General features: G+C 40.2%; 1 protein-coding gene across 2 annotated transcripts; it reads right to left on the reverse strand.

Annotated features, from left to right (window-relative positions):
• Nucleotides 1-12,853: 12,853 nt before the first annotated feature.
• On the reverse strand, nt 12,854-23,197 carry LOC114872310 (transcriptional repressor scratch 2). Of its 2 annotated transcripts, none has more exons than XM_029179400.2 (3): nt 22,853-23,197; nt 17,124-17,775; nt 12,854-16,727 (listed from the first exon to the last, which is right to left on the reverse strand). In XM_029179400.2, exons 1-3 carry the CDS (start codon nt 23,178-23,180, stop codon nt 16,088-16,090), a joined length of 1,620 nt encoding a protein of 539 aa, XP_029035233.1. In that variant the 5' UTR covers nt 23,181-23,197; the 3' UTR covers nt 12,854-16,087. The 2 variants fall into 2 exon arrangements, with proteins under 2 accessions (XP_029035233.1, XP_029035232.1); XM_029179399.2 differs by having other exon boundaries at nt 12,854-16,730.
• Nucleotides 23,198-23,339: the final 142 nt, after the last annotated feature.

Genomic DNA, 23,339 nt, shown 5'->3' on the forward strand with positions numbered 1-23,339 from the left:
TGCTCAATTAACGTTTTATTCCCTTTTGTCTTGTAACGTTACCATCCAACACTATGAGAAGCATGTCAGGACAGGTAAAATCGTGTTCTCTTATTCCGTGTTCTTCTTCTTCGTCGTCTTTATTTTTTTTTTGACCCTTCGTTTTCATCTTTTTTTTTTTAATATATTCTTTTTTTTTTCATTTCGTTTGGAGGAAAGGCCCGATATACATATATATTTATTTAGAGAGAATACATTAGACGAGACGTTACAGATCTGAACGTGGAAACGAAAATTTCTCTTTCCTTTTGTTACAAAAAAGAAAAATTGTGTGTTTTTTTTTTTTGTTCAGGAAAAACAGGGTGGGAGCGTTTTATTTCACCTCGATCCGTCTTAGCTTCTCGTCGGTTCAGGAGAAGGTTTATTAGGATGGGGTTTTTTTCTTTTCTTCATCGTTTTCTTTTTTTTTTCCTCTTTGTTTCGCGTGTGTCGATGCACAATTGGAGTTTTGTATTAGCGCTAGTTTACAAATAATACAAATGTATGTAAATATTCGTTATTATAATAATAGGTTCCCTCTTAGCGAGAAAGAAGCTTAAAGCTAATTCATCTAGCGTCACTATCGTTTTCACACCATGCTAATACTACGTGTTCCAGGTGGTACCCGTGAACAGCCGTGTCGTACGTGGCCGAATGTTCTTTTCTCGACCAAATAATACGAAATAGAAACAGGGCTTTTGGGGTTGATAGATGGGTGAAAATACCGAGTCATTGTCGTTCCTTTTTTTTTCTATAGAACAAATCGAAATATGAATTATTTTATTTTATAAAAATTATTAATTTCCCACCGGAAGCAATTTTCCACCCTACATTTATTTTTCATTTCGAACCAGATATTCGTTAACCCGAATTCAATTTAACTTAGACCTAACCCAAACTTGATCCAAACTCTACCTAGCCTAACATCAGTGTGAAAAAAAAGAAATCGTAGGAAGGAACGACAAATGGCGACGATTAACACTTGGACAGAAAGAAAGTAGAAAGAGGGACCATGCTCGCGAAGGAAGATCAGAACAAGTTCGAATACGTTGTTCTCTACTCAACAATGTATTGTCAATCGTTTCGTTCTCGAACGGATATAGCGAGCTTAGCTGTCACAGGCACCGAGTGAAATACATTAGCGTTTTTACTTTTAATATTTTTTTTTTTTCCTCTACGATAACTCTATATATCACTACACTTTTTTTTTCTTTTAAATTTATTAGGCGAATTTTCTGTCGACCAGAGTTCCCAGTGTAACCGATACGCGACACCCTGTAGGAAATTAAATCGATGACGATCATTGCGGTTTGTCATTTCGTGGGGGTGGTGAAGGGGGAGGCAGGGTTACGCGGAGGGTGACACGGAACTCTGGACGATCCGGTCAACCTAGGCAATTAGTGTCATCTACGTAAATGCTAAGTACAATTAGTACTACGGTCAGAATAAATTAATGACCATACATAGTGTCCACCTGCTGGCGTGTCCTGTGTCCCGAATATCACGGGCGTCCATGTTACGGTTACAGTCGTGTGTTTCTTTATATTTGTGTTAGCTTGTGTGTAAGTGTTCAGTGTACAATAAGTGGTAAAAGTATTCGTTTTATCAAAATTTATCGGGTATTAAAGAAATAGAAAATTGCAAGGAATGAAATTTTAGATGAAAAATTTCTGATTTGGAATAATATACCTGGGAGGATACAAACACTTTTGCCATTCAGTGTACAAAGTGTGTCAAAGTAGCTTCGATGGCTACAGTCATTTTTTTATTTGTTTAATCTCCACGGTTATTAATATTCGTTTACCTTTAGTACCTTTAATCTCGTTTAATTACCTTTTTAACTCTATATTGCTCTTTGTATTGCTTCGGCGGCAGTATAGCCCTACGTAGTCATGCAAGGTATAATTGTATATTTATTTATTTATTTTTTTTTTTCGTTTAATAGATAGAATGTAACTGGTACCTTCGTGTCGTTACAAATCGTGTGATAATAATGAGAATTATTGAAACGATGATACAAGAGACAGTTGACAATGTTGATCATAATAAATAATAAAGACGATGGATTTTCGTATTATTGCAAATTTTCCCTTGGCTTTATTAGCACCAAGTCAACGTGATGATTAATTAATTGAAATTATCGTGACAATTTAGCAGGCCTACCAGTACGATTCAATATATAATTTGTTGTCAACGTATCTATATAAATATATATAGTTAACTTCGCGTTCTGCGTGTACGGTTTAATTTTTCTTAAGTAAAAGCTATAAAATATGGATACTTGCGCAAAAATTCTTTTCTTTTCTTTTCTTCTGCGATTTTTCCCATTTTCTTTTATACACACACTCTCACTCTTTTATCCCACACTTTTCTCTTTACTCTCTCTCTGTATTTCTTTTTTTTTTTTTTATTTTGCGCTCTTTCTATTCGTTCGTCGCTATTTTCTTCGAACCAAAGTTCGAATATTATAATATATATATATAATATTCTTTATGTATATATATAATATATTTATAATAGATTTATGTATATCAATGTAACCAGTGGTGCGCGTTCCATGCGCGCTTCATCGTATTACTTCATCTTATAAAAGCCATCGCTAATCTCGTCTCCCTTCTTCTCTGTATTATTTATAATAATAACTCTTACTAAATCGTTAGGTTTTTATTAGGCTCATTGTATGGTGTATCTGTGTATGTGTGAGCGATTAATCGAATGTAATATAAATGATTCTTCGCTTATATTTTATTCAACTATCTCTCTTTCGTACCGTTCTCTATCACTCGTTCTCTCATTCTCGCTAAATTAATATTTCTTTTCTATTTTTAATAAATCCTGACGCGTTACCGTATGCTTGTTTCACGCTACGTGTTCATGCGAATGTGTGTGTACGTGTGAAAGTGTTCGTGGAGATGCTGCGCCGCTAAATTAATGTATTTATAAGGTTAAAAATTCATTTCGGCCTATTCTCAACGTTTTTTTTACCTTTCTTCTTATTTTCTGCGCCGTTATTCTTATTTTTATATATTTAATATCGGTCGCGCGTGTGCCTCGCTCGAGGATCCGCGACCGTCTACGAAGTTATTGCTTTTGAATACCCCGGCTTCCTTGGGAGCATCCAATTGGAACAATATCCTGTAAATATCAGTCGCACTTTGGAGGAGGCAGGGATTTTTCTTTTTTCTTTTTTTAGGCGGTTCATTATTGTTGTTGTTTTTTTTAAATTGGTGTGTGTTTGTTGTTGTTTCCTCGAGGGTACTATCACAATGCATACAATATCAACATTCTATATGCGTTTATAGGTAAGGTTAAGGTTCACCTTATATCACATCCGTCCCTAACACGCCGTGGTTCGCGACGAGCGAGTTCGTAAGAATTTTTTTTTTTCTTTCTTTTAATCGATCGGATTTATAATTTCGAAGAAGTCACTGTTACATTAATGTAGGAATTTCCGAAAAATGGAACTTTGCTGGGATTTGAACCCGGGTCCTTATTAATGGTAGTCTGACTTTTTATTGACTATAAGACCTGTCTAACCTGCGACCCGCGGGCCACTCGTGGCTCTTTCCCCTACCACAGAGCTCGCGCTCGACTCCCCCCACTCTTCCAGTTGGTTTCCCCACTCTTCCAATATTTCACGGGTATTCCTAGTCATGCTGCGAGAAACCGCTGCCCCACTACTTGCACTACTGGATGGTGGGGGAAGTCGGAAGCGGTAAGAATGGGAGCAGTGGCTATTTCACTTCTAGCAGTTAGACAGGTCTGGGCTATACTACTGAAACCCAACAACGTTCCTACATCAGCTGTCCCTTTTATTTAAAATAACGAGACTCGCTCGCGGTACCACGGCAATTAGCTCATTAATTTAGGTTCGCAATCAATAATAACAATAATAGTAATCATAGTTCGCAATCATTATATCGTCGTCATCATAGTCGTTGTTAATAATTGGTACTCGCAAGCGTTTTGTAATCTCGGATCGTCGCTCGATATTGCTTTCGTCGTATCTGTATATTATTCTTCGATTTCCTCGATGCAATTCGTATGTCACTCAATTTTTTTTTTTCTTTAAACCTGTAATTGACACTGTCCGTACTCGTTGGAACGCATCGTACACGCTAACGAATAATTTTTTTTCTTTTTTTTTTTTACTGATGTATATAGGCACTTTTTCTTCGTTCTCCTTCTCTTTCTCCCTCTCACGCGTTTCAGAAAAAAAAAAATTAACAAACTCCTCTACAAATTTTCATCCCCCTTTGTAATCGATAAAGAGACATCTTGGAGAGAAAGAAAATTGACCAGTCTCTTTATCGAAACAGCCGTCACTTTTTAAAGCTAGAAACACCACGGAATCGAATCAGAACTCGCGTTTATCACACCGAAGACGAAGAATCGTCGAATGCTCTTCGTTGACAGACGAAGGGTCGTAGTGACATTGAAATAGAACGGAGACAGATGGGAGGAGACAGAGGATAGGAGAACACCATTTTTACGGGTGTCGTTTAAGGGAGAAACTTATTCGTTGTTGAAGTTGATAAAGGATCTGGTAGGAATGGAAGATAAGTATCGAAAGATGAAACGTTACAGCGACAGATAGAAGAAATTTCGAGCGAGAGGACTTTCCTGGACGCAGTTTCGATTTATCTTTTCTCCACGTCCGTGAAAATATACTTGTCGTCACGCACTGCTGCGTGCGGTTCGTTGTTAGTAATTTTAATTATTAATTGCGAACGCTTTCGGCGACTGGTGTTCGTCGTACGCATATAGGTCGCGGATTAAATGGAAAATTTACAGCGAACAGTTAGAGAGATTATTTCTTGTGACACGAGATGCTAGAGAAGTGATCGTCTTCAAAATATTTTCTATCAATATTTTAACACGTTGACGTATTATTCAAAATACAATTATTTTTAATTTCAATTTCAAACATTTTTCTAATATTGCTTCTTTGAGTATCTAGTCCACGTGTTAAATACCGATCGACGATCACTTTTATCCGATTTCCAATACCGACTGAAAATGCGCGCGATCAACGCCGTTAAGTGAAGAAGAAAGTTGACATTATCGATTAATTTTTTTTTTTTAATTTCGCGCCTTCTCGTTTTCGTTTCTTCCTCTCTTTGTACTTAATATCACTGCTATAGACGGTTAACTACGATCGTTAATTAAACTAACGAGACACTTACGAAGTTATTGACTCGTTATTGACTCGTTTTCTAGTTGTTGAGCAATCCTGGATCGATCGAGCACGCGCGTTTTCGGTTGGCCGTTTTATGCTGTCGGGTGTCACCGACATGGGAATCCGATGTTCATTTTTGTCAAGGGGTAACGTGTTATTGCTTATTTGTACATGCTCATTGACACATTACACGCAAGAAAATTATTCTACGATCGAGTATTGCTTTTCACCTGACACGACTAGCATCTATGCGATTAGACACGAGCGAGAAACGTATTTGTGTTTCAGCTCGCGATAAACCTTTGTCGTTTCGACGATCGTACGAATGGTCTAGTCGTTTCAATTAAAAAGAAAAATGAACGTTCCGTATGTTTAATATTATCGACGCGTCTTCTTAAGTTTCTTATTGCGTATTACACCAAGTATAATCGAACATTTAATACGTAATCTCGTATGTTATTTTTTTTTTTTCTTTCGACATCAAACATCGACTACACAAAATATGCATTCAACACGAGTAGCCACTTGGTGTCTCGTGTTTCAGCTGTATTGGTGGTGAGTTGGTATGCGAGCTTTTTTTGGTTACGTGTGGGGAAGAATTGCACGCGATCTGAAAACTCGTGAAACCGATGTCCGCTTTGTGGTTCACTTTTCTTTTAGAACGAAAAAAATTAGTTCTTTTTCTAACCCTCTGTGCATTTTAATTACCAAACAAATTGAATTCTACACACACGGTGAAAGGGTGTAATGAGAACACAAACTTTTCCATCTTCCCCCCCTCCCCATAAATTGTTCACGATAAACTTGATTACCCGTCAGGTTCCCTTCTCTCTCTGTTTAAGGCTCTTCGACAACACTGTTTATCCGCGATCCTCGGCGAAACCGTTAAAGCGATCGACTTTTAATCACGTTTAACCCTCAAACGTATAATTCATCAGATTCACGCGAAGCTGCGCGAATTTCCTGTTCGTCACCTTCGTCCCGTGTCATTTTCGTGCAATTAATTCCGGGTTCATTCATTAAGATTCAGGTCACCGGATTCGATTACCATTTATAGATTAATCGTACGCGAAGCTTGTACATCGTTGCCCCAGTTACCCAGTGAGAGATTGAAAAATGTATTTTTAGACATTTCGCGCTTCAAATTTAGCGCGTTACGAATATTGAGCAAATTTTGAAGAAACTGGGAATTTAAAAAACAACAAATAGTGAAGGTTTTATGCACGAAACGAAGGGAATGAGAATTCGATTCTTCGAAACCGACGAATCCGGGCAATGTCACGTCGAGACAGACTTGCAACATCCGAGAATAAGCAACGATCGTTACACGATCACGAACAGAACGAGGAAAATAGAGAGAAATGAAAATAGATCATCACGCCGATATTTATCGAATATTGGCCCGACTGGGAACCCAGTTCTCGCCAGTATAACGTTACTTACTTTACAGAGTGTACCTCGTCCCGTGAGACTCTTACATACTATACGCTTTAAAGTTTTCACCTTTAATATTTTTTTTTTTCCCTATTATCGTTAAACCCTACTAACTTCTTTATATCGTTACATCGTCCCTACGCGGTTCTTTTATTTACACTAGAACGCGGAGAAAGGGGAACCAAAAGGGAAACGGATGCGGCCGACCCGAAAGAATCCATAGCGATCACGGATAATAACGTTGTCTCTCTAAGTGATCAAATTCTTATTTTTATAAATAATAAATGCGAAGGTTATTGTACACCACCATCAACCCCTTGAGCCACGTTTCCATGACCAGGGGTAGACTGGGACTTAAAGTGACACGAGGAGCCCTGATTTTAATTAATTAGACTCCGAATCCCTATCAGCCCATTGATAATTTTTCCATCCTTGTTAATAACTATTTTTATTGAGCCTGAAAACTTCAATTCTACCATATTTAGAAAGTTATGATCCTCCAAGAAAATAAACTTAAAATTAATTATCACTTAGAGAGACAACGTTATAAATGATTGTAGTGATATTCAATCCGTAATTGGCGATAAATAGTCGAGTTTCGTTTAATTCTCTATGTATATACGTCTATATATTATGGATGTACAAGTGTATATATGTACTATTAATCCTTGTTTATGCAATAGTGTGCGTGTGAACGAACTTGTTCCTCGTTGCATCCTTTTAAAGTAGATCAAAATAGTTGTAGAATATTTTCTATCGCGATTCCTCTGCTTTCGTCGAAGGAGAAATGAAAGCATATTGCTCTAAATGGCGCGAGGAACTGAAGCTATCGTAGTTATTTTCTCAATCGAACTTCCTTTTACGAAACGTATATTGATTAACAATCGTTGCGATACTGTGTTTCTTCGAAGAGCTTGGGGGTCAGCGAGAATTCATTTCGTAATCGTGAGTTTGTAAATAGAAGATTTTCATTCATTTATTAAGAACGATCGGAAGAATTTCGCAATATATATTTCCTGATACGTGCATTTTCGATGGTCATCGCGATCGCGTATAAGGAAGCGGAAGGCGAAATCCAAGCGTTGGAAGGAGAACCGGGCGAAAGTAAGTAAGAATCCGGTGAGAGCGGGATGGATCGATCGTGAAAAACACGCTTACGGTGGCTACTTTTGGTGTGTACACTCGGCTGCAACGTAGGCCTTTCTTGGTTGAGGGGGAAGGCGGGGGGGAGGAGCCTCATATTTGTTTTGGATCCAGGAAAAGCTTAAAACTCTTTTTCCTCTTGAAAAGAGAACTCTTTTCACCATTTGCTTTTGGCCTTACGAAAATTTTGGGCAAACCTAGGGATAACCGTAAGAGAATCCTAGGGAACCCTAGAAGCACCTAATCGACGTTGCTCGTAGGAATTAGGATATAGTGGCACACATGATGTCCCTAAAATTTTCTGGGTAGCAGCGAACGCGTTAAAAGAATCTAAGGACAGCATAACACAGAAACCCCCATCTTTGCAAATAAACATTATAGGCAAATATGATTATTCTTTCCCCTCCACTTCTCCCTAACAAAGGGAAGCCTAAGTTGCCCTCAGAGTGTGTACGTACTTAACGCTAGAACTAGAAACCTGAACACATTGTTCTCTAAAGTGACATGGTGCTATTTAAGCGCATCTTATTATCATCGACGGAGTCTAAAGGTATCTCAGCCACATCGAAGCCGCCGCAAAAAACGAGACCTGTGAATCTGTCGAAAACGTGCGAGGCTTTATTTTTTATTTAATAATTATTTCATATACGTGGCTAACTGTTCTCCATGCTATCGGAAGTCGAAGCTACACGGATTCCTTTATTCCTTCTAGATTTCTTTCCCTTCAACTATATAAAATATATTATGTATAACTCGTGTGTGTATACTGAAACTATACTATTTCTACATGTGTGTGGATGTATATATATATATATTAGGCGCCTCTTTCATTCGAAGATTCTCAAGAATAAACGGGCAAATCTTTGACTCGTTTGCACAGCGGGTACAACGGATGTCCGGTTCCTTCCTGGACACACGGGTCTTTAGTAGACGATAGTCTATCGTTCTGGTCGTTCGCAACACTGTTTCTCGTCCTTTAAATTATTAGGATCAGAAAAGGAATTTTGTTGTCTGGTGAGAAACACCGACGTTCGTTAACCCTTTAGCTACTTAACTCTTTTGGCTGGGCCTCGATTGAACTCTTGGTGTCAATTAGTATTGATATTTGAATTTTTTCTAAATTGGCAAATCGACAAATATTAATATTTTATTTTGCAATTAAAATCCAGTGGAATTCCACTTGAAAATCAAATAATGATAAGTAGCCAAAGGGTCGTTCGAAAGTGGACCGTTCCTTCCCACCTCTTCTCTAATTTCCTCCCCTCCCTCTTTCATCTCTTACGCTAAGGTAACTAACGAATAGTTAAAAAACTGTCAAGGCTCTCGTTGGAAGGATTACAAAACGGGACGCGTTCGAGACGAATTCCTTCGTTGGTCGATATCATCTTTTTTTTTTGAATAAACGAGAAGATTTCAGCGTATCGTTCAAACGCGTCACCCTATATAGCGAACGATACTATCGGAACTAAGAGAGTCTCGTCGTTAAAATGCAGCTGGGGGTTGACGGTATATCTACTCGTTCGCTTCCGGCATTTCAATCACGAGCCTCGATCTCCTGTCCTCTCTTCTCTTCTTTTCAAGCTTCGATTCATAGAACCTAAACGAGTAAAACGAGCGACAAAGTAACGAATGTTCCCACTTTTTTATTTATTTATTTTTTTATTTTCCGTCGCGTTTGTTCGCGTCAGTCTGACGAGACAACTTGTCTCGCTTGTACGAATCGACTTCGAAAAGGGTGTCGATTCGCAGCGAAGATCGAGATTGCTCTGTCGAGCGAGAAGAAAGCGTTTCAGCGTTGAAATTTCGAAGAAAGAAGTTTCCTTTAGTTTTGGTCGAAGATACTTTTTCTTGCATCCACAGTTTTGGGTTGGGGAGAAATATAGTCTTCTTTTTTTAGGATAAAACGTGACGATTCGTAAGGGATAATCGAGGAAGCTCGACAAATTATTGGATTATTCATGATTTAGATTTTATTGTACAGGACTGATCGATCACTTTTGGAGAATTATTGACAAGGGTAGAGATTAGGGGTAGACGACGAGCTTGTCGATTATTCTATCGAACCGAGAGGTTTCAGGAACACGATCGAAGATTTGCTCGACAAATTCAATATTTGAGCAGACAGCGACGAAGAATATCATGTCGCGAGTAGAAATTCTTTAAGGTAAGGGTAGAAGGAACAGCGGAAGTAGAGGTGTAGGGGTGGAGACAGCAACAGTGATTCGTAATTAAAAAGCAGATGGTAAATTTTCAAAATTTTTAATTTTTGTATTTTTGAATAATTGCAAATTTTCCCAAAGTTACTGTACCCACTTCCCAACTTCTCAGTTTCCAAGCAAGAAATAGTGATCGAATTAGCGAGCACGAAGAACGATCGCTTCGATTAGAGGAAGATTAGACTAGTCACAAGTTACAGAGAGTTTACACGAGAGAGATCTAATCGTGTAATCGTGTAGGTGTAAGAGAGTGTGTTGTCGAGTGTGTCTTTAGGAAATTCTCATACGTGTACGTATTATATACATGTATAATATTTAAGTGTATATAGATCTAGAATAGATAGGTATATACAGAATATACTGTTTAAGAGATACGCGCGTTTTTTAAATTTTTTTTCCATTTTTTTTTTCAACTGGGCAAGATTGGAACTCGTCCTCGAGAAGGAATGGCCGCGGAGGAAAGAGTCGGTACTTTTGTCGAAACAAAAGTGTTTCCTTTTTTTAATTACTTTCTAGAAAATAATGAAGTTCTTCTCAGTTGGATTGTGCAAACTAGGGCTAGATTCTACCGTCGCTACTTCCGGTTTTCGTGGTGTGAAAATTCAGCTGAAAATCGATCCACGCGATAGATCGTGAGATTCCTTGAAACACGTTAACGATAATTACTAAATTTTATTCTTATCATTTCTTATCGAATGCAAATTGTTAATGGTTGCGCTTGAAACGACGCTTCGTTGAATATTTGCGAAATATATTTACAGAAATAATCGTAAAATATTGCTTCGCTTATCGTTGATTATATCTATCTCTAATTACTTGCCGTGCCTCGTCACTCGTTATCGATAAATACACGGTATTCATTCTGTCTCATCTACGTTTTGTACACACATGTTTGAGCATCTCTAATTAACAACGAATCCGTGATTGACAGGATTGAGCTGCCGAGCGTTTCAGACAGTTGTCAATTTTTTTTATCGTATCATTACTGGACAAAGCACCGAATTGAATTGTACGATAATTGGTCGACTCGCTATGTATTTTCCAGGCTTACAATGAAAATGAACGAAATTACACCTAATTAAATAGTCACACCAAATGTAACGACCGCAATTATCGTAATCAGTATATTCATATTCAATGCGCCGAGTGTGTTAAGTAATTGTTGACTGTTTCATTCATGAATTATACAGGTAGACTATACATCTAGCGCGACTATACACGGTTTTCGAACTGACACGTGTATCTCAGCGAACAATTGGCTTACCTGTAGCCTTCGGTAAATATATACAGTATTGCAAATTGATTCTGTTTCCTGTAATCGATATCAAAACAATCCTGACTACATAGTTAACGTGTCGTTCCAATCGATTGAGCAGGAATTGCGAAACCTGTAAACCGTTCCTACCAACCGTGTTGAGTGAAAGAAGAAAAGAAGTATAAAAATACAATTAACATTATCGTGGATTTAATAATAATTTTTATTCGAAGAATAGTAAGAAGGTAGCTCGGTCGTTGAAATGTTAATTAAATGATTTTAATTTGCTCGATAACGAAGAAAAGAAACAGTGGAAAATGGAGAATTTTCCAGGGATGCAGGGGAAAAGAACTGTTAATTAGTTTGAGAATCGCTTTCGGCCGTTAATAACGCCACGAAGTTACGACAAACGTGAAATGGCCTCGCCGCCGGCCGGTCAATTAAAATAGTTTAATTGTCCATGAGACTTCCCTAACGAACCGGTGCAATTTCCAGTAACGAACTCTGAACTCGACCCACGTTTACCTCTATCTCTCTTTCTTTCTCATCGAATATTTGCGTTCAACCTCGGGTTTCTTTTTTTAATCGAGGATCAACGTCTCTCGATATTTCGCCAGAGACACGCTTGAAAAAATACTTGGAACACGATCAATCTTTTTTTTTTTTCTTCTTTTCGTTTCCATTCCCTTTTTCAACGTATTCTAATCAAGTATACAGAGAACGAGTCACGATTCAATCATTATATCTCACGTTATAAACCGAATACAAAAATACGATTCAATCGTTCCTTGCAATTTCAAAGATCATCGAAAAATGATGTTTCCAGACGAATCACAAATTCCCAATACCATCTACGTATTACAAACACCCCTAAATCTTCATTTCAAATCTTTACAATTTCCAATTTCTCTCTTTTTCTTTCATAATATATTAATAATCATAGAAGCAAGCTAATCGTAGAGGACGAGTCACGATTAATTTCTTTTTTATTTTATTTTATTTTTTTTTTTTAATTTTATTTAACATCATAGAAAAATACGATCCAATCGTTCCTTGGAATTTCTAAGATTCATCAAAAAATGAAATTATTTTTTTTTTCCAGACAAATCACCAATTCACGATACGATCTACGCGTTTACCAGATACTACAATTATGTGTAAGTACTTATACGAGTATCTTTTTTTTTTTTCACGTACAAGAACGCGTATAATGTACATTCTACGCTACAAGTACATAATGTACATTACCACGTTCCGGAAGTTCGATTACATTATCGATTAAAACGACTGTACACGCTTGAGACTGGTTCAACGAAATGTTTTAGCCTCGATCGTTCCATTTTCTTTCTTTCTCATTATTTTTTTTTTTTTTTTTTTCACGGGAAAATATACGAAACGACAGGGATTGCACGTATTTTCTTTCACCGATCGTTGTACAAAAATCGTTGTATCAGGCGCAATAATAACAAACGATAAATTAGAAAATGATGATTATAATACAATTAACAACAACGCAATAAGGTGAATTTAATATAAGGATAAATAAAGTACACAATAATAATAATAATAAATATAATAAATACCGATGACAATAATAAATTACGACGATGATGCAAACGCTAATAATAATAATAATACTGATAACAATTAGTAAGAGAAAAAGAAATAAATATATTATTAAGTAATGAAAAACAATGAAACTGAGACAGAATAAATGCAATTAGAAACGAAGCGAAAGAACTCGAGCAGACGAGTGACTATTTCGTTAGAATAATTTTAATAAGTTTCGAATATGATTATGGATAATTAATTAATTTTGAATGGTACTAAATGAGTATTCGATTTGGTATTTGCTTCATCCATTCTACCAAACCAACCTAGGTTCATTTCAATTTTCTTGATTCCATTTAAATTCGATATCAAATATCTAAAATTTCAATAACATTTTGAAAATATTATTGCAAAATTTCAACGACAAAAGTCGCTCGTCCACGTCGAGCCTTAAATTAAAAAAAAAAAACACGCGTCAAACGGTGCGCTTCGTTTGCGTTCACCTGAACGTTTCTGCCATCATTTCTTCCTATTCGAATCGACTTACTAATTTATATTAATTGCTTTCCTTCTTTAATTAATTAATTAGTATTGCTTAGGACTTTATTGCTCTACGTTCGTATGTTATTTACGTACGCGAGATCGCAATTGCACGCACGGCACACAACTCACGAAATCAATTTCCTTTAAAGGAAAAAACTAGAAAAGCTTCTTTTTTTTCTCATCAATTTAAATTCGATCGACCAGATTTTTCTTCTGAATTCTGGGCCATCGAACCGTCTAAGCAACCAGGGGAAAAATAACAAAGAATATCGTGTTCGTTTTTCTGTTCTCCGTGTGCTTCGGTTCTTTCTCATTTTTTTTTTCATTTTTTTTTTCTTTTTTGCAGTTCATTATTTTTTTCTTTTTTTGCTTCGTTACTTTGGCGGTGAGAGGTCGGCTACTCTGTACATGCAACGCGGTAATTATTTGTCGGCAATAATTATTACAAAAGGACTCGTTGGATCGTCGAGCCATTTCTGGCTCTGATCCACGCTCTTCTTTGTTCTCTCGCGATTTCTTCGCTTTTCTTTTTTTGTAAAATATTTTTTTTACAATAATTTGGCCTGGTACAATCGTTGCTATCTTTCGACAGCAACGTCGATCGATTGAAAAAAAATGATCGAGTCTCTCGGCTGGATTTCTCTGTCTCTCCATAATCGTTGTACTTGGAAGAACGATGTTAACTAATGTACGATGTTTAATCGATGATGAACGAGCAAGATTCGATGTATGTAATATTCGATACGACAAGAAATATTGTCCGTCGTTGTTCATTCATTAAGGACGACGTTACAAATTTAACCCCTATCTATTTAAATAATTAAAACATGAAAGATTGATTTAGTATTATCAACTTTCTCGTTGGTTACAGCGCACATTAATTTTTCCGTATCTCGAGTAGCAAATGAACGAATAATACCTATTTAATTAGTATTCAGTCGTTAATTACTAATATCAAAGTGACGCTACTAGGTAACTAAATTCTTAAGAATGTAAATTTGGTGTTGTGAAAAAGGCGAATCATTGAGTCGCTGATTCCTCGATTGCTCCCATTATTTTATCCAACCATTCTAATACAAATATGTATATATATATATATTAGATTCTAAAATAGGAATAGCTTTTGCTTACCAATACGAAAGAAATTGTTTTTTTTTCATTAAGCATAGAGAGACAGTGAAATAAATAAACCATGAAACTCGAACAGTTTAACATACGATCACGAAAATGATCGAAGAGCGTGGTTGGACGATCGAATAAGTTCGATACCGAAGCAAATCATCGTTTTTTTTTTGTTTTTTTTTTTAATTTCCCATCGCGTTAAACTTCGATGTTCGCCTCTATATATGTATAATTATATAATTCGTTGTGTCGAAACATTGCTTTTTGACCGTACGCGTCGTCATTATTACTGGTTTATTTATTTATTTATTTATTTTTTTTTAATTATTTTCTTACTCGTTATATTGCTTCTATAAAATATGTGTATAACAATGTTTACGCATCTATTACTTGAATTTGCTCTAAATATACGCTTGTGTTCATTTTGCCCTACGTGTTTGTGTCTCTGTGTCCGTGTGAATCTTGAATTTCCTTTTTCTTTTTCACTTTGTATTCGTTCGTGTAGCATCGCAGAAAGGAAATTATTAAACATCCACTTTCGATAAGTGAACCATTATCTTATTTACATAATGTACACCGTGGAATAAAAATAACGTGAATTTTGTTCACGGGATTAAGGTACATCCACCGTGAGATCGACCCCTGGTCGAATATAACGTGGTCCACCGAAGGATCCATCGAAGAGGAACGTGCGAACGGGGTCGATAGGGTCTGAATTTTCGGTAAAATGAGTTTCGGGGTGATGGATGTGCGTACCAGCTAGCGACGATCGTTCTTTCGACGCGATTCGATTCTCGCGAGACGTTCACGAACGGCGTCGATGGGTGCATCGAATGTTAAGGGATGAATCGAAAATCGGCTGGAAATCACGTTATCATTTATCATTATTGCATCTTTTTTTCAAGTACTGACGTATCTCCCCATGTTGTATGTATGTCGTTTATGTGTGTGTATGTGTGTTCTTTTTTTGGTATATTTTCAAGCATCGAAGAGTTTTATTTTCTTTTTTTTTCATTAGGCAGCTAAATTATCAATAAATAGTGTCTCCGTAACGAGCTCGCGACTAGAACCGTACGCGCTAGTAAATATACTATATATATATAATAATAATAATATAATATAATATATAATATATAATAATATAATATCATAATGTATTAGGTATAATCGACTAGAGTGACTAGACTGCAGTGTGGACGTCACCGTTCGACGTGTTCTCTGTTCTCGTTTCTCTCGTTTTGTTTCTCCTTTTTTCCCCCTTTTTTTTTTTAAGACTTAACATTATTGGACGTTTTTATTAATGTTAGACATTATTTTACGAAGCCGACACCTCCTCTAACTCTTCGTTCGTTCGATCTCCTCCTTCCCCTGCCTCGTCTTTTCTTTTTTCTTTTTTTCTTTTTACTCTACATCTCACGGTTTACTTCTCTATTCCCGAAATTCACTACTGGCACTTTTCTACTTAAAACCTACGGCAAACCTTATGCGTTTATCCTCGTCCTGCTGATTTCCTCGAAAGCCCGGCTGTTAACCGGCAGTGGCCGGGAACGACCGCTAGCTCTCCTTAGACTCGCTAAGGACGTCCGGGCGTCTGGTGATGATCGCGTTCGCGTCGTCGAAGCGCTGCTACAAACCACGGTTGTTGCTCTGCTGGTGTTGCGTCGCGTTGTTGCTGTTGCTGCCGGCCGCTTGCTGCGGCGGTATCTCGTCGTCGCGTAGGCAAGCGGACTCCAGGTGTTTGTTCAAGTACGATTTCAACGCGAACGTCTTGTGACATCGGGAGCACTCGTAATTTTTGTCCGCCGAGTGCGTCTGCATGTGGGCGCGGAGGTTCGAACGATCGGCGAACGCTTTGCCGCAATGCGCGCACCCGTAAGGTTTCTCCCCTGTGTGACTTCTGAGATGACCTTGCAGTAACCAAGGCCTGGAGAACATCTTGCCGCATACGCCGCAACTGTGAGCCAACTTGTGGGTCAACACGTGCATCGCCAGAGCTGGCATGCTCACGTACGCCTTGCCACAATGGATGCACTTCTTCGCCGATTGAGAGTCTAGGCTGCGATGGGTCTGCTTGTGCCGGGACAGGTTCGAGGAGGTGGCGTACTGCTTACCGCACTCGGTACAGGTGAACTTCGGCCTGTCCGGTTGGGTAGCCTCCTTGTCGGGCACCGCGGCGCCGTTAGTGCTGTTCCCACGACGCTTCGACCGGCCGTCCGACACGAAGAAAGCCTCGTACGTGTACGCGACCGTCTTGCTACTGCCACTGCTGCTGTTGGATCAAGGATCAAGTGGTAACTGAAGGCTGCTAGCCCGTCGAGTGCCTGTGATCTAGGACGGACTCGAGGATTCATCGTTACCGGGCACGGACAGGCAGCCGATTTCGAAGGATTTTGGATGTAGGAACGAGGAATCTCCTTCGTATCCGTGCCCTTTTTCATTACTTCGCTGACCCCATCAAACATCAAACGATACCCCAGGAAAGTAACATGCAACACTGACAATGAGAAACGACCAATCAACACACTCAACAAGCGATCGTATACAGAAGCGAGACAGCAAACATCGAATCGCGTTCATCCAACACACCTAACGCCTTATGTGTCCCCCCTGTATCTGTGACCAACATACGATCCATTGCAACGATCAGTATACGGATACTCACCCATCTCTACCAGCGGAGCAGTTGCCTGCGTTCGCCTCGGCGGTGGCAGGTGACTGAGGTTGCGGCGTCTGTTCTTGTTGTCGCAGCTGGCTGGTCTGCGAGCTAGGTACCGGGACCAGCACCGACACGGGTATAGGCTGCTGCTGTGCCGGCTGCAGCTGGCCGGCCGTCGCAGCGCTAGGCGCCGTTGGCGCTGTTGGCGGCGGCGGCGGTGGCGGCGGTGGTGATAGCGTGTGAATGAAGACCGAGTGCGTGGGCGCAGCCGGTGACGCGCTCAGGTCGAGGATCGCCTGCGCGGCTGACAGATCCTCCTCGGCCGACGTCCGGATCTCCGATGTTGGCTGAAGGCTATAGGGTCGGTAGATGTCCTTCTTCTTCGGGGGCAGCGAGAGAGCTGTCCCGGTGCTGGTGAAACACATGGACAGGCTTTTTCTAGGAGGTAGACTCAACGACGCGGACGACGAAGGGGTGGTCGTTGGGGCTACTGGGTGTGGTTGGTGCAAACTGGACCCGGTCACCACCACCGGCAGCTCCTGCTGCGCGGCTGGAGGCGGAGGAGACGGGACCACCGGTCGGGCCAGCTCCGCTGCCGAACGCAGGGTCGCGTATTTTGGCGGCTCCTCGTGGTTGATCCACGATTCGTGCGTGTAACCTGCGCAAAATATTATTTTATAATGTAATCGGCCAACCGTGGATAAGGCGGATGGATCACGAATAGGGAAGTGTGATTTATTATTGATTTATTCGCGCGGTTAATCCACAGCTTCTGATAAAAGGGAGGGATTAATTAACTAAACTGGGATTTTGAGGATTTCCATCTTACGTCCTCTAATTAATCTACATCCTGGGATCAGAAAGGGTAATCCTGCACACAAGATTAGGAGATCCAAGATTCTGCAAACGAGTTGATTAATTATGATTGCCTTTGAATCTCGCAAACTTATTGTGGTGTAAATTATCGGTTACAGGACAGGATTGAAATTACCAAGCTCAGCGTGTTGATACAGTTAACGAATTGGCTCGTTCCGTATCGAGGGGGCTAAAATTAACGTTGAATATTAATTAATGAGGGATATACGCTCAATCAGACTTAATAGGGAATTCAGAGCTGATTAGAGGCTGCGCTAATGAATAATGCAGATCGAAGGTTTCTCTTCAATTTTCAACGAGTGCTCGGAGAATTGAAAAAAATTCTTGAAAAATTAATATCACGAGGTGAAGCATTTTCAGGACCAACGAACAGAATATAAAACGGCAGCGAAGGCTTCGAAATAACAGCTTTTAATTATCCCTCGAGGATTTTCTCGAGTGGAACGAAACGTTGCGATGTCGAAAATGAAAGGCCACCGATAACGCGACGTTCCTTCTTTCCACCCCGTTTCTTGGTCATCCGGTGCTTCTAAACCCCCCCTGGTTCTAGCCATGAATATTTGAATTCGTGAATCACACGAAACCGGTGCGCCACGCCGTTTCATTTCCTGTTGCCGGTACACGTCAGCTGCTCACGCCATATGCGTTTATTAACGAGAAAACGACACAGAAAAAGTACTCCCTGTGCGTAAGAGAGGGTAAGAAGGATTTGCGTAATACTATGTAAAGTATCTGTTGCATTCAATATTCTCCACTCCACATTTTTCTTTCCTCCCTTGAGAACGTCGCTTAATTTCATAACGCGACTCCTGCTTTTCACGATGTGAAAACGAATAAGATTTCAAGTCACGATTTCAATCGTACCTTCAAAGAATTCACCGGTTAAAGGGTGAAAAACACCGTGACGTTTGCACAGGCTCGTTCAATGTGTACTCGGCTTAATATCCACTCGAACGACATAAACGGGCAGCCCTTCTTTTTATTGCCGTTGTCCACGCGAAAGGACACGCGACAGTTAGCCTTCGATGGCTCGTTGTTGCTTTCCACCGGACACGATCGATACCCTCGCTGCGACAATGTAACGCGACATTTCGCATTGTTGCGAACGGGCCCTGAACACGACAGAACGGTGAAATTGTCGAGCGTGTCGCTTCCCTTCTGTTCCGTCAGCTGCGACTCTTTCCAGCGAGGAAAAATCTTCCATCCGTCCCGGTGAAACAATACCGCTAGCTCTCCTTCATTTTTTACCATCGTCGAGCTGAGAAACGCGGTTGCGATCGACGTATCGCATAGGAATTATTTTTTTATCCGGGGTCGTTTACCCTATTCCGATCATCCAGCTACGCCCTCCACGAATAATTAACAAGGCAAGAAAAAGAAGAATCAAAGTGTTAATCGAGCGATCATCAGAAATTATGAAAAATTCTCACGTAAAATTCAGTGATTCTGTGGAAAAAATAAAATATAAAGAAGCAACCACTTTGACGAATCGCAAAGGGTCTCGGATCCCTCGAGGGGGTGCCAGGGGTGTCGCAAGGGTGGTCTTCGTGACAGCAATAAATCAGAAAACTGTGCTGGCGATCGATCAACCGACGCGCATCTATTATTGGCTGAAATAAAAGGAAGTCAACACAGAGGGAAAGAAGAGTGGCCGTGTCTGGAAGTACATTTCATCAACGGCCTAGAGAGAGTGAGAGGGACAAAGAATGAAAGAGAAGGGATGGTGAAGTAGAGAGGGGTTGGAGGAGAGGGTGAGAATCAATAATGTCGAATGAACGCTCAGCACGCTCCCACGAGTCTGTTGATTCTAGCCTTTTCAAAGGGCGACGTAAGGTCCTTTTGCTATTGTTGCTCGTCGATCGTTTCGAACGGCGGACGATCGGGATGCTCGAACAAAACCGAATTGAAATTGATAGGAATCCTAGTGTTCGATACTGTGCAAGAACGTAATTGCGTTTCATGGTATGTGTACAAAGATTGCAGCATGTTTCGCGTGATTGATAGCCTGCACTTGGCGCGGAAGATGGCCCGATCGCGACTACCTATACTACTTGAAAAAGAGTTGAGCTATACAGAGCGTCCAGTGTCCTTTAAATTCGCCCCGAAAAGGGTTAACGTTTAATTCGAATTTTTTTTAACGCGTTCGATATGAATTCCCTTACATTCGTTTCATTCTCGACCATGTAAAGAGGGTAAAAATAATACCATATGAAAGGAGGGATTAGTGTAATAAGAATTGCAACAGATTGTGTTATGAAACGCAAAAGACCGCATCGAAACTTTGTACGATTGGGTGGCGCTTGAAAATCGTGTCGCCGGATTCGCTAATTGCCTCAGCCTCATTATCGCCAAGCGAACCCTGCCCGAGACACCCTCTGCGCGCCTCGAACATTCCTCGAGCGTTGCGCAAACTCATTCCCTGCAACATCCAGGCTTTCGAACTTTACTTTCTGCTAATAGAAACTTGAGGAAAATTGAAGAAATTCGATGGACTGATTATTTTGTAGCAAGTTGAAAAATTACGATTGCCATTGATTGCATAAAACAAACGACCGTCGAAATGGTATCCTTGTCGTACTAGGCACGGTTATTTCCACTGTACCAGTCACCAGTGCTAATTTATTAATTTGGGTCGCGAGCACCCCCCCTCGTTGCAGGAATACTTAATCATTAACATGGAATTAAAAGAAGTAACAGCGAGCCCGTACAATGAAGTATTACGTGACTACTACAAAGAAAGTACCGTTCGTTATTTGCGTAGTAGTCACAGCAAAAGGAAGCCGTTTAATCGATGCCACGTCGTTCTTACATATTTTTCGACCTGAATTCTCATCTCGACGTGCAAGGTCGTATTCGACGATGCATAAAATCGAACGAAACGAAACGAAACGGAACCGTTCGTGCCCTATTATTTCCAGTAATAAAAGATTTCATAGGAAAATTATGCACACGGTATCTGTTGAAACGAAGTTAAATTACTGATACTTATCGAAATCACAAATTTATTACATCGGTTATCAAAGGATTAAAATGAGATTTTCGAGAAGTTTGAAAATGTTCGAAGGTTAAATGAAAAATGTACTTTATACACGGTTGCAAAATTGATTTACAGAGCATTTAAAAAAAAATAGTGAAAATTGGTTGACTTTTGTTGCAAGGTCCAACTTTTAGCCTCGTGGAACGAGTACACGTGTTACATAACGCTTCGCGCCATGTTAAAGACCCGACGGTCAGAATCGATAACGGAATTCAATTAACAGCTGCTCTCGCACGTTATTTTTCGCAACAACCGGCCACCTAATACGATTAGCTAAAATGTCGTGAATGTCGTGAAACGTTAAATCATTAGTGTGTCACCAAACGAGGTAGTTTAGAGAGGAACGTTGAATAATCAATTAAAAGATAATTACATGAAAATTAAAACTAATCATCTGTATTAGGTATCTTTAAATATTTCGATAAATTAGATCACCTTTGAACGACGAAAGTTTGTGTTTGATTAAAAATTAATCGAAGGTATCCATTTTGTGGTACAACTTGTGGAATGCGTTCAACATGTGTCAAGTGAATATTTCGAACCGAAGAATTAATTTTATCGAAAGATTCTATTATCTAAACATTTCAGTCATCTCCTTAATTTCAACTACAAAAGCTTGTTTCTCGATTCTCGTTGGTAGCGAATATCCTCTCTTTATTCTGAATGGTACGCGTCCTAAATTTCGCGAAAACTGCTCGTTTTCATCTGGAACTCTTAAGCCGGCAGCGTAAAAGAATCGCCAGGTAGCGTCGTTCGACAAAGGAACCTGACCCAAATAGCTGTGAAAAGAATTTTCCTTTCAATGCTATCATAATTCCTGCATTACAATTAACCGGCCCGATACAATCTCTATTGAAATTCAAATCTCGAACGACGAAATAGAAACCGGGCTCGTTCCTGTTGCGCGAGCAACAGTGTCCCATAGCGCGATGCTAACGGCACCAGGCTCGCCATCGCGCAGAAAAATAGGACAACATTGTTGCGATCTCTAATCGCGCGCAACAAGCAAGTCGAAAGTAGAGATACCGAAATTCCTGTGTCCTCGTTTGCACGAGACAGATAGTTTTATAGAGAAAAACGGGGAGAAAGGTAGCGAAAGCTTTGTTCGTAAAAGGAACGTGACCCAAATGGGACGGGCGAGAGAGGAAAGAAAAAAAAGAGGAATCATTCCTCCCCTTTGCTTCGATCCACCCAAAGATCCGCAGTAGAATCAACGATCGGCCTGGCGGGTGTGTCACCGAGAACCTGTGTGTGTGTGTGTATGTATGTATGCGACGCATGGCCAGAATTCATCGGACGGTCAGCCGAGAAAAATCATTAATCGAAGGAAAAGAAGAAGGAGATACATATTGTTTGGCTGATATTTGGCTACGATTGGAGGTGTACCGTGTTATCATAGCAGACGACTACCGCAATTTCTCTATAGCACAGACGATCGTCCAATCGGCGGGTGTGTCAGCCCCGTGGCGAGCCACGCATGGCCAGACTCCGAAGGTCGAATCTCAATCGGGGATAAAAATCCAAGCGGGAGAAGAGGTTTTCATCTTACACGATCGACAAGTCAGATTAGACTCGACGAATCTGGACAAATGTTGGGCGTGGCACGATGGGATATAAATGGATAGGATGATGATGACTATTGCTCCTATGAGTTGTTTATCTGATACGGACGAGAAGATTGTAGCAAGCCAAGCCTACACGTGGAATTTTATATTAAGAGAGATTAGAGTTGACATGCTTATCTCGATGGATAAATGGTCGTGAGAGAGAGAGAGAGTGTGTGTGTTTCGGAGGGTAATCAATAACATCGAAGGTTACTCACCATGATAGTAAAGAGCGCCGGAGGCGTTGAGAGGCGGTGGGCTAGGTGCAGTGGCACCAGCGGTAGGACTGTGCGGACCCCAACAGGTCTGCTGATGATCGACCTGCCTGCTATCCGTGTCCCCGACCACGTCGATCTCCTCGTCTTCCGGCTCATGCCTGTGCTGCCGTTTCTCCATCGTGGCGGATATCTGTTGAATCCCCGTATGACTCGGGGACGTCTGTTCCTGAAGCATAGCCGAAGGATCGTTTTCCTCCTCCTGTGGATCGTCCACGCGATCCGGCCAAGGATAGGCCTTCCATTTCTTGGCCATGAGGCAACGCGGCATGTTGACGGTGCTGGTGGTGATCGACGTCCTGTCCTTCGTCCACCAGGACCCGATCAGCCGACCTGCCCGACCAAGTATCCCTGTCACGAGAAACCTCCGGATTTTTCGTTACACCACTAGCAACACCCTCACGTATCGCACGAAACGCACCACCAACTT

Source organism: Osmia bicornis, chromosome 5 (assembly GCF_907164935.1).
Source record: "Osmia bicornis bicornis chromosome 5, iOsmBic2.1, whole genome shotgun sequence".
Classification (NCBI taxonomy): Eukaryota; Metazoa; Arthropoda; class Insecta; order Hymenoptera; family Megachilidae; genus Osmia; species Osmia bicornis.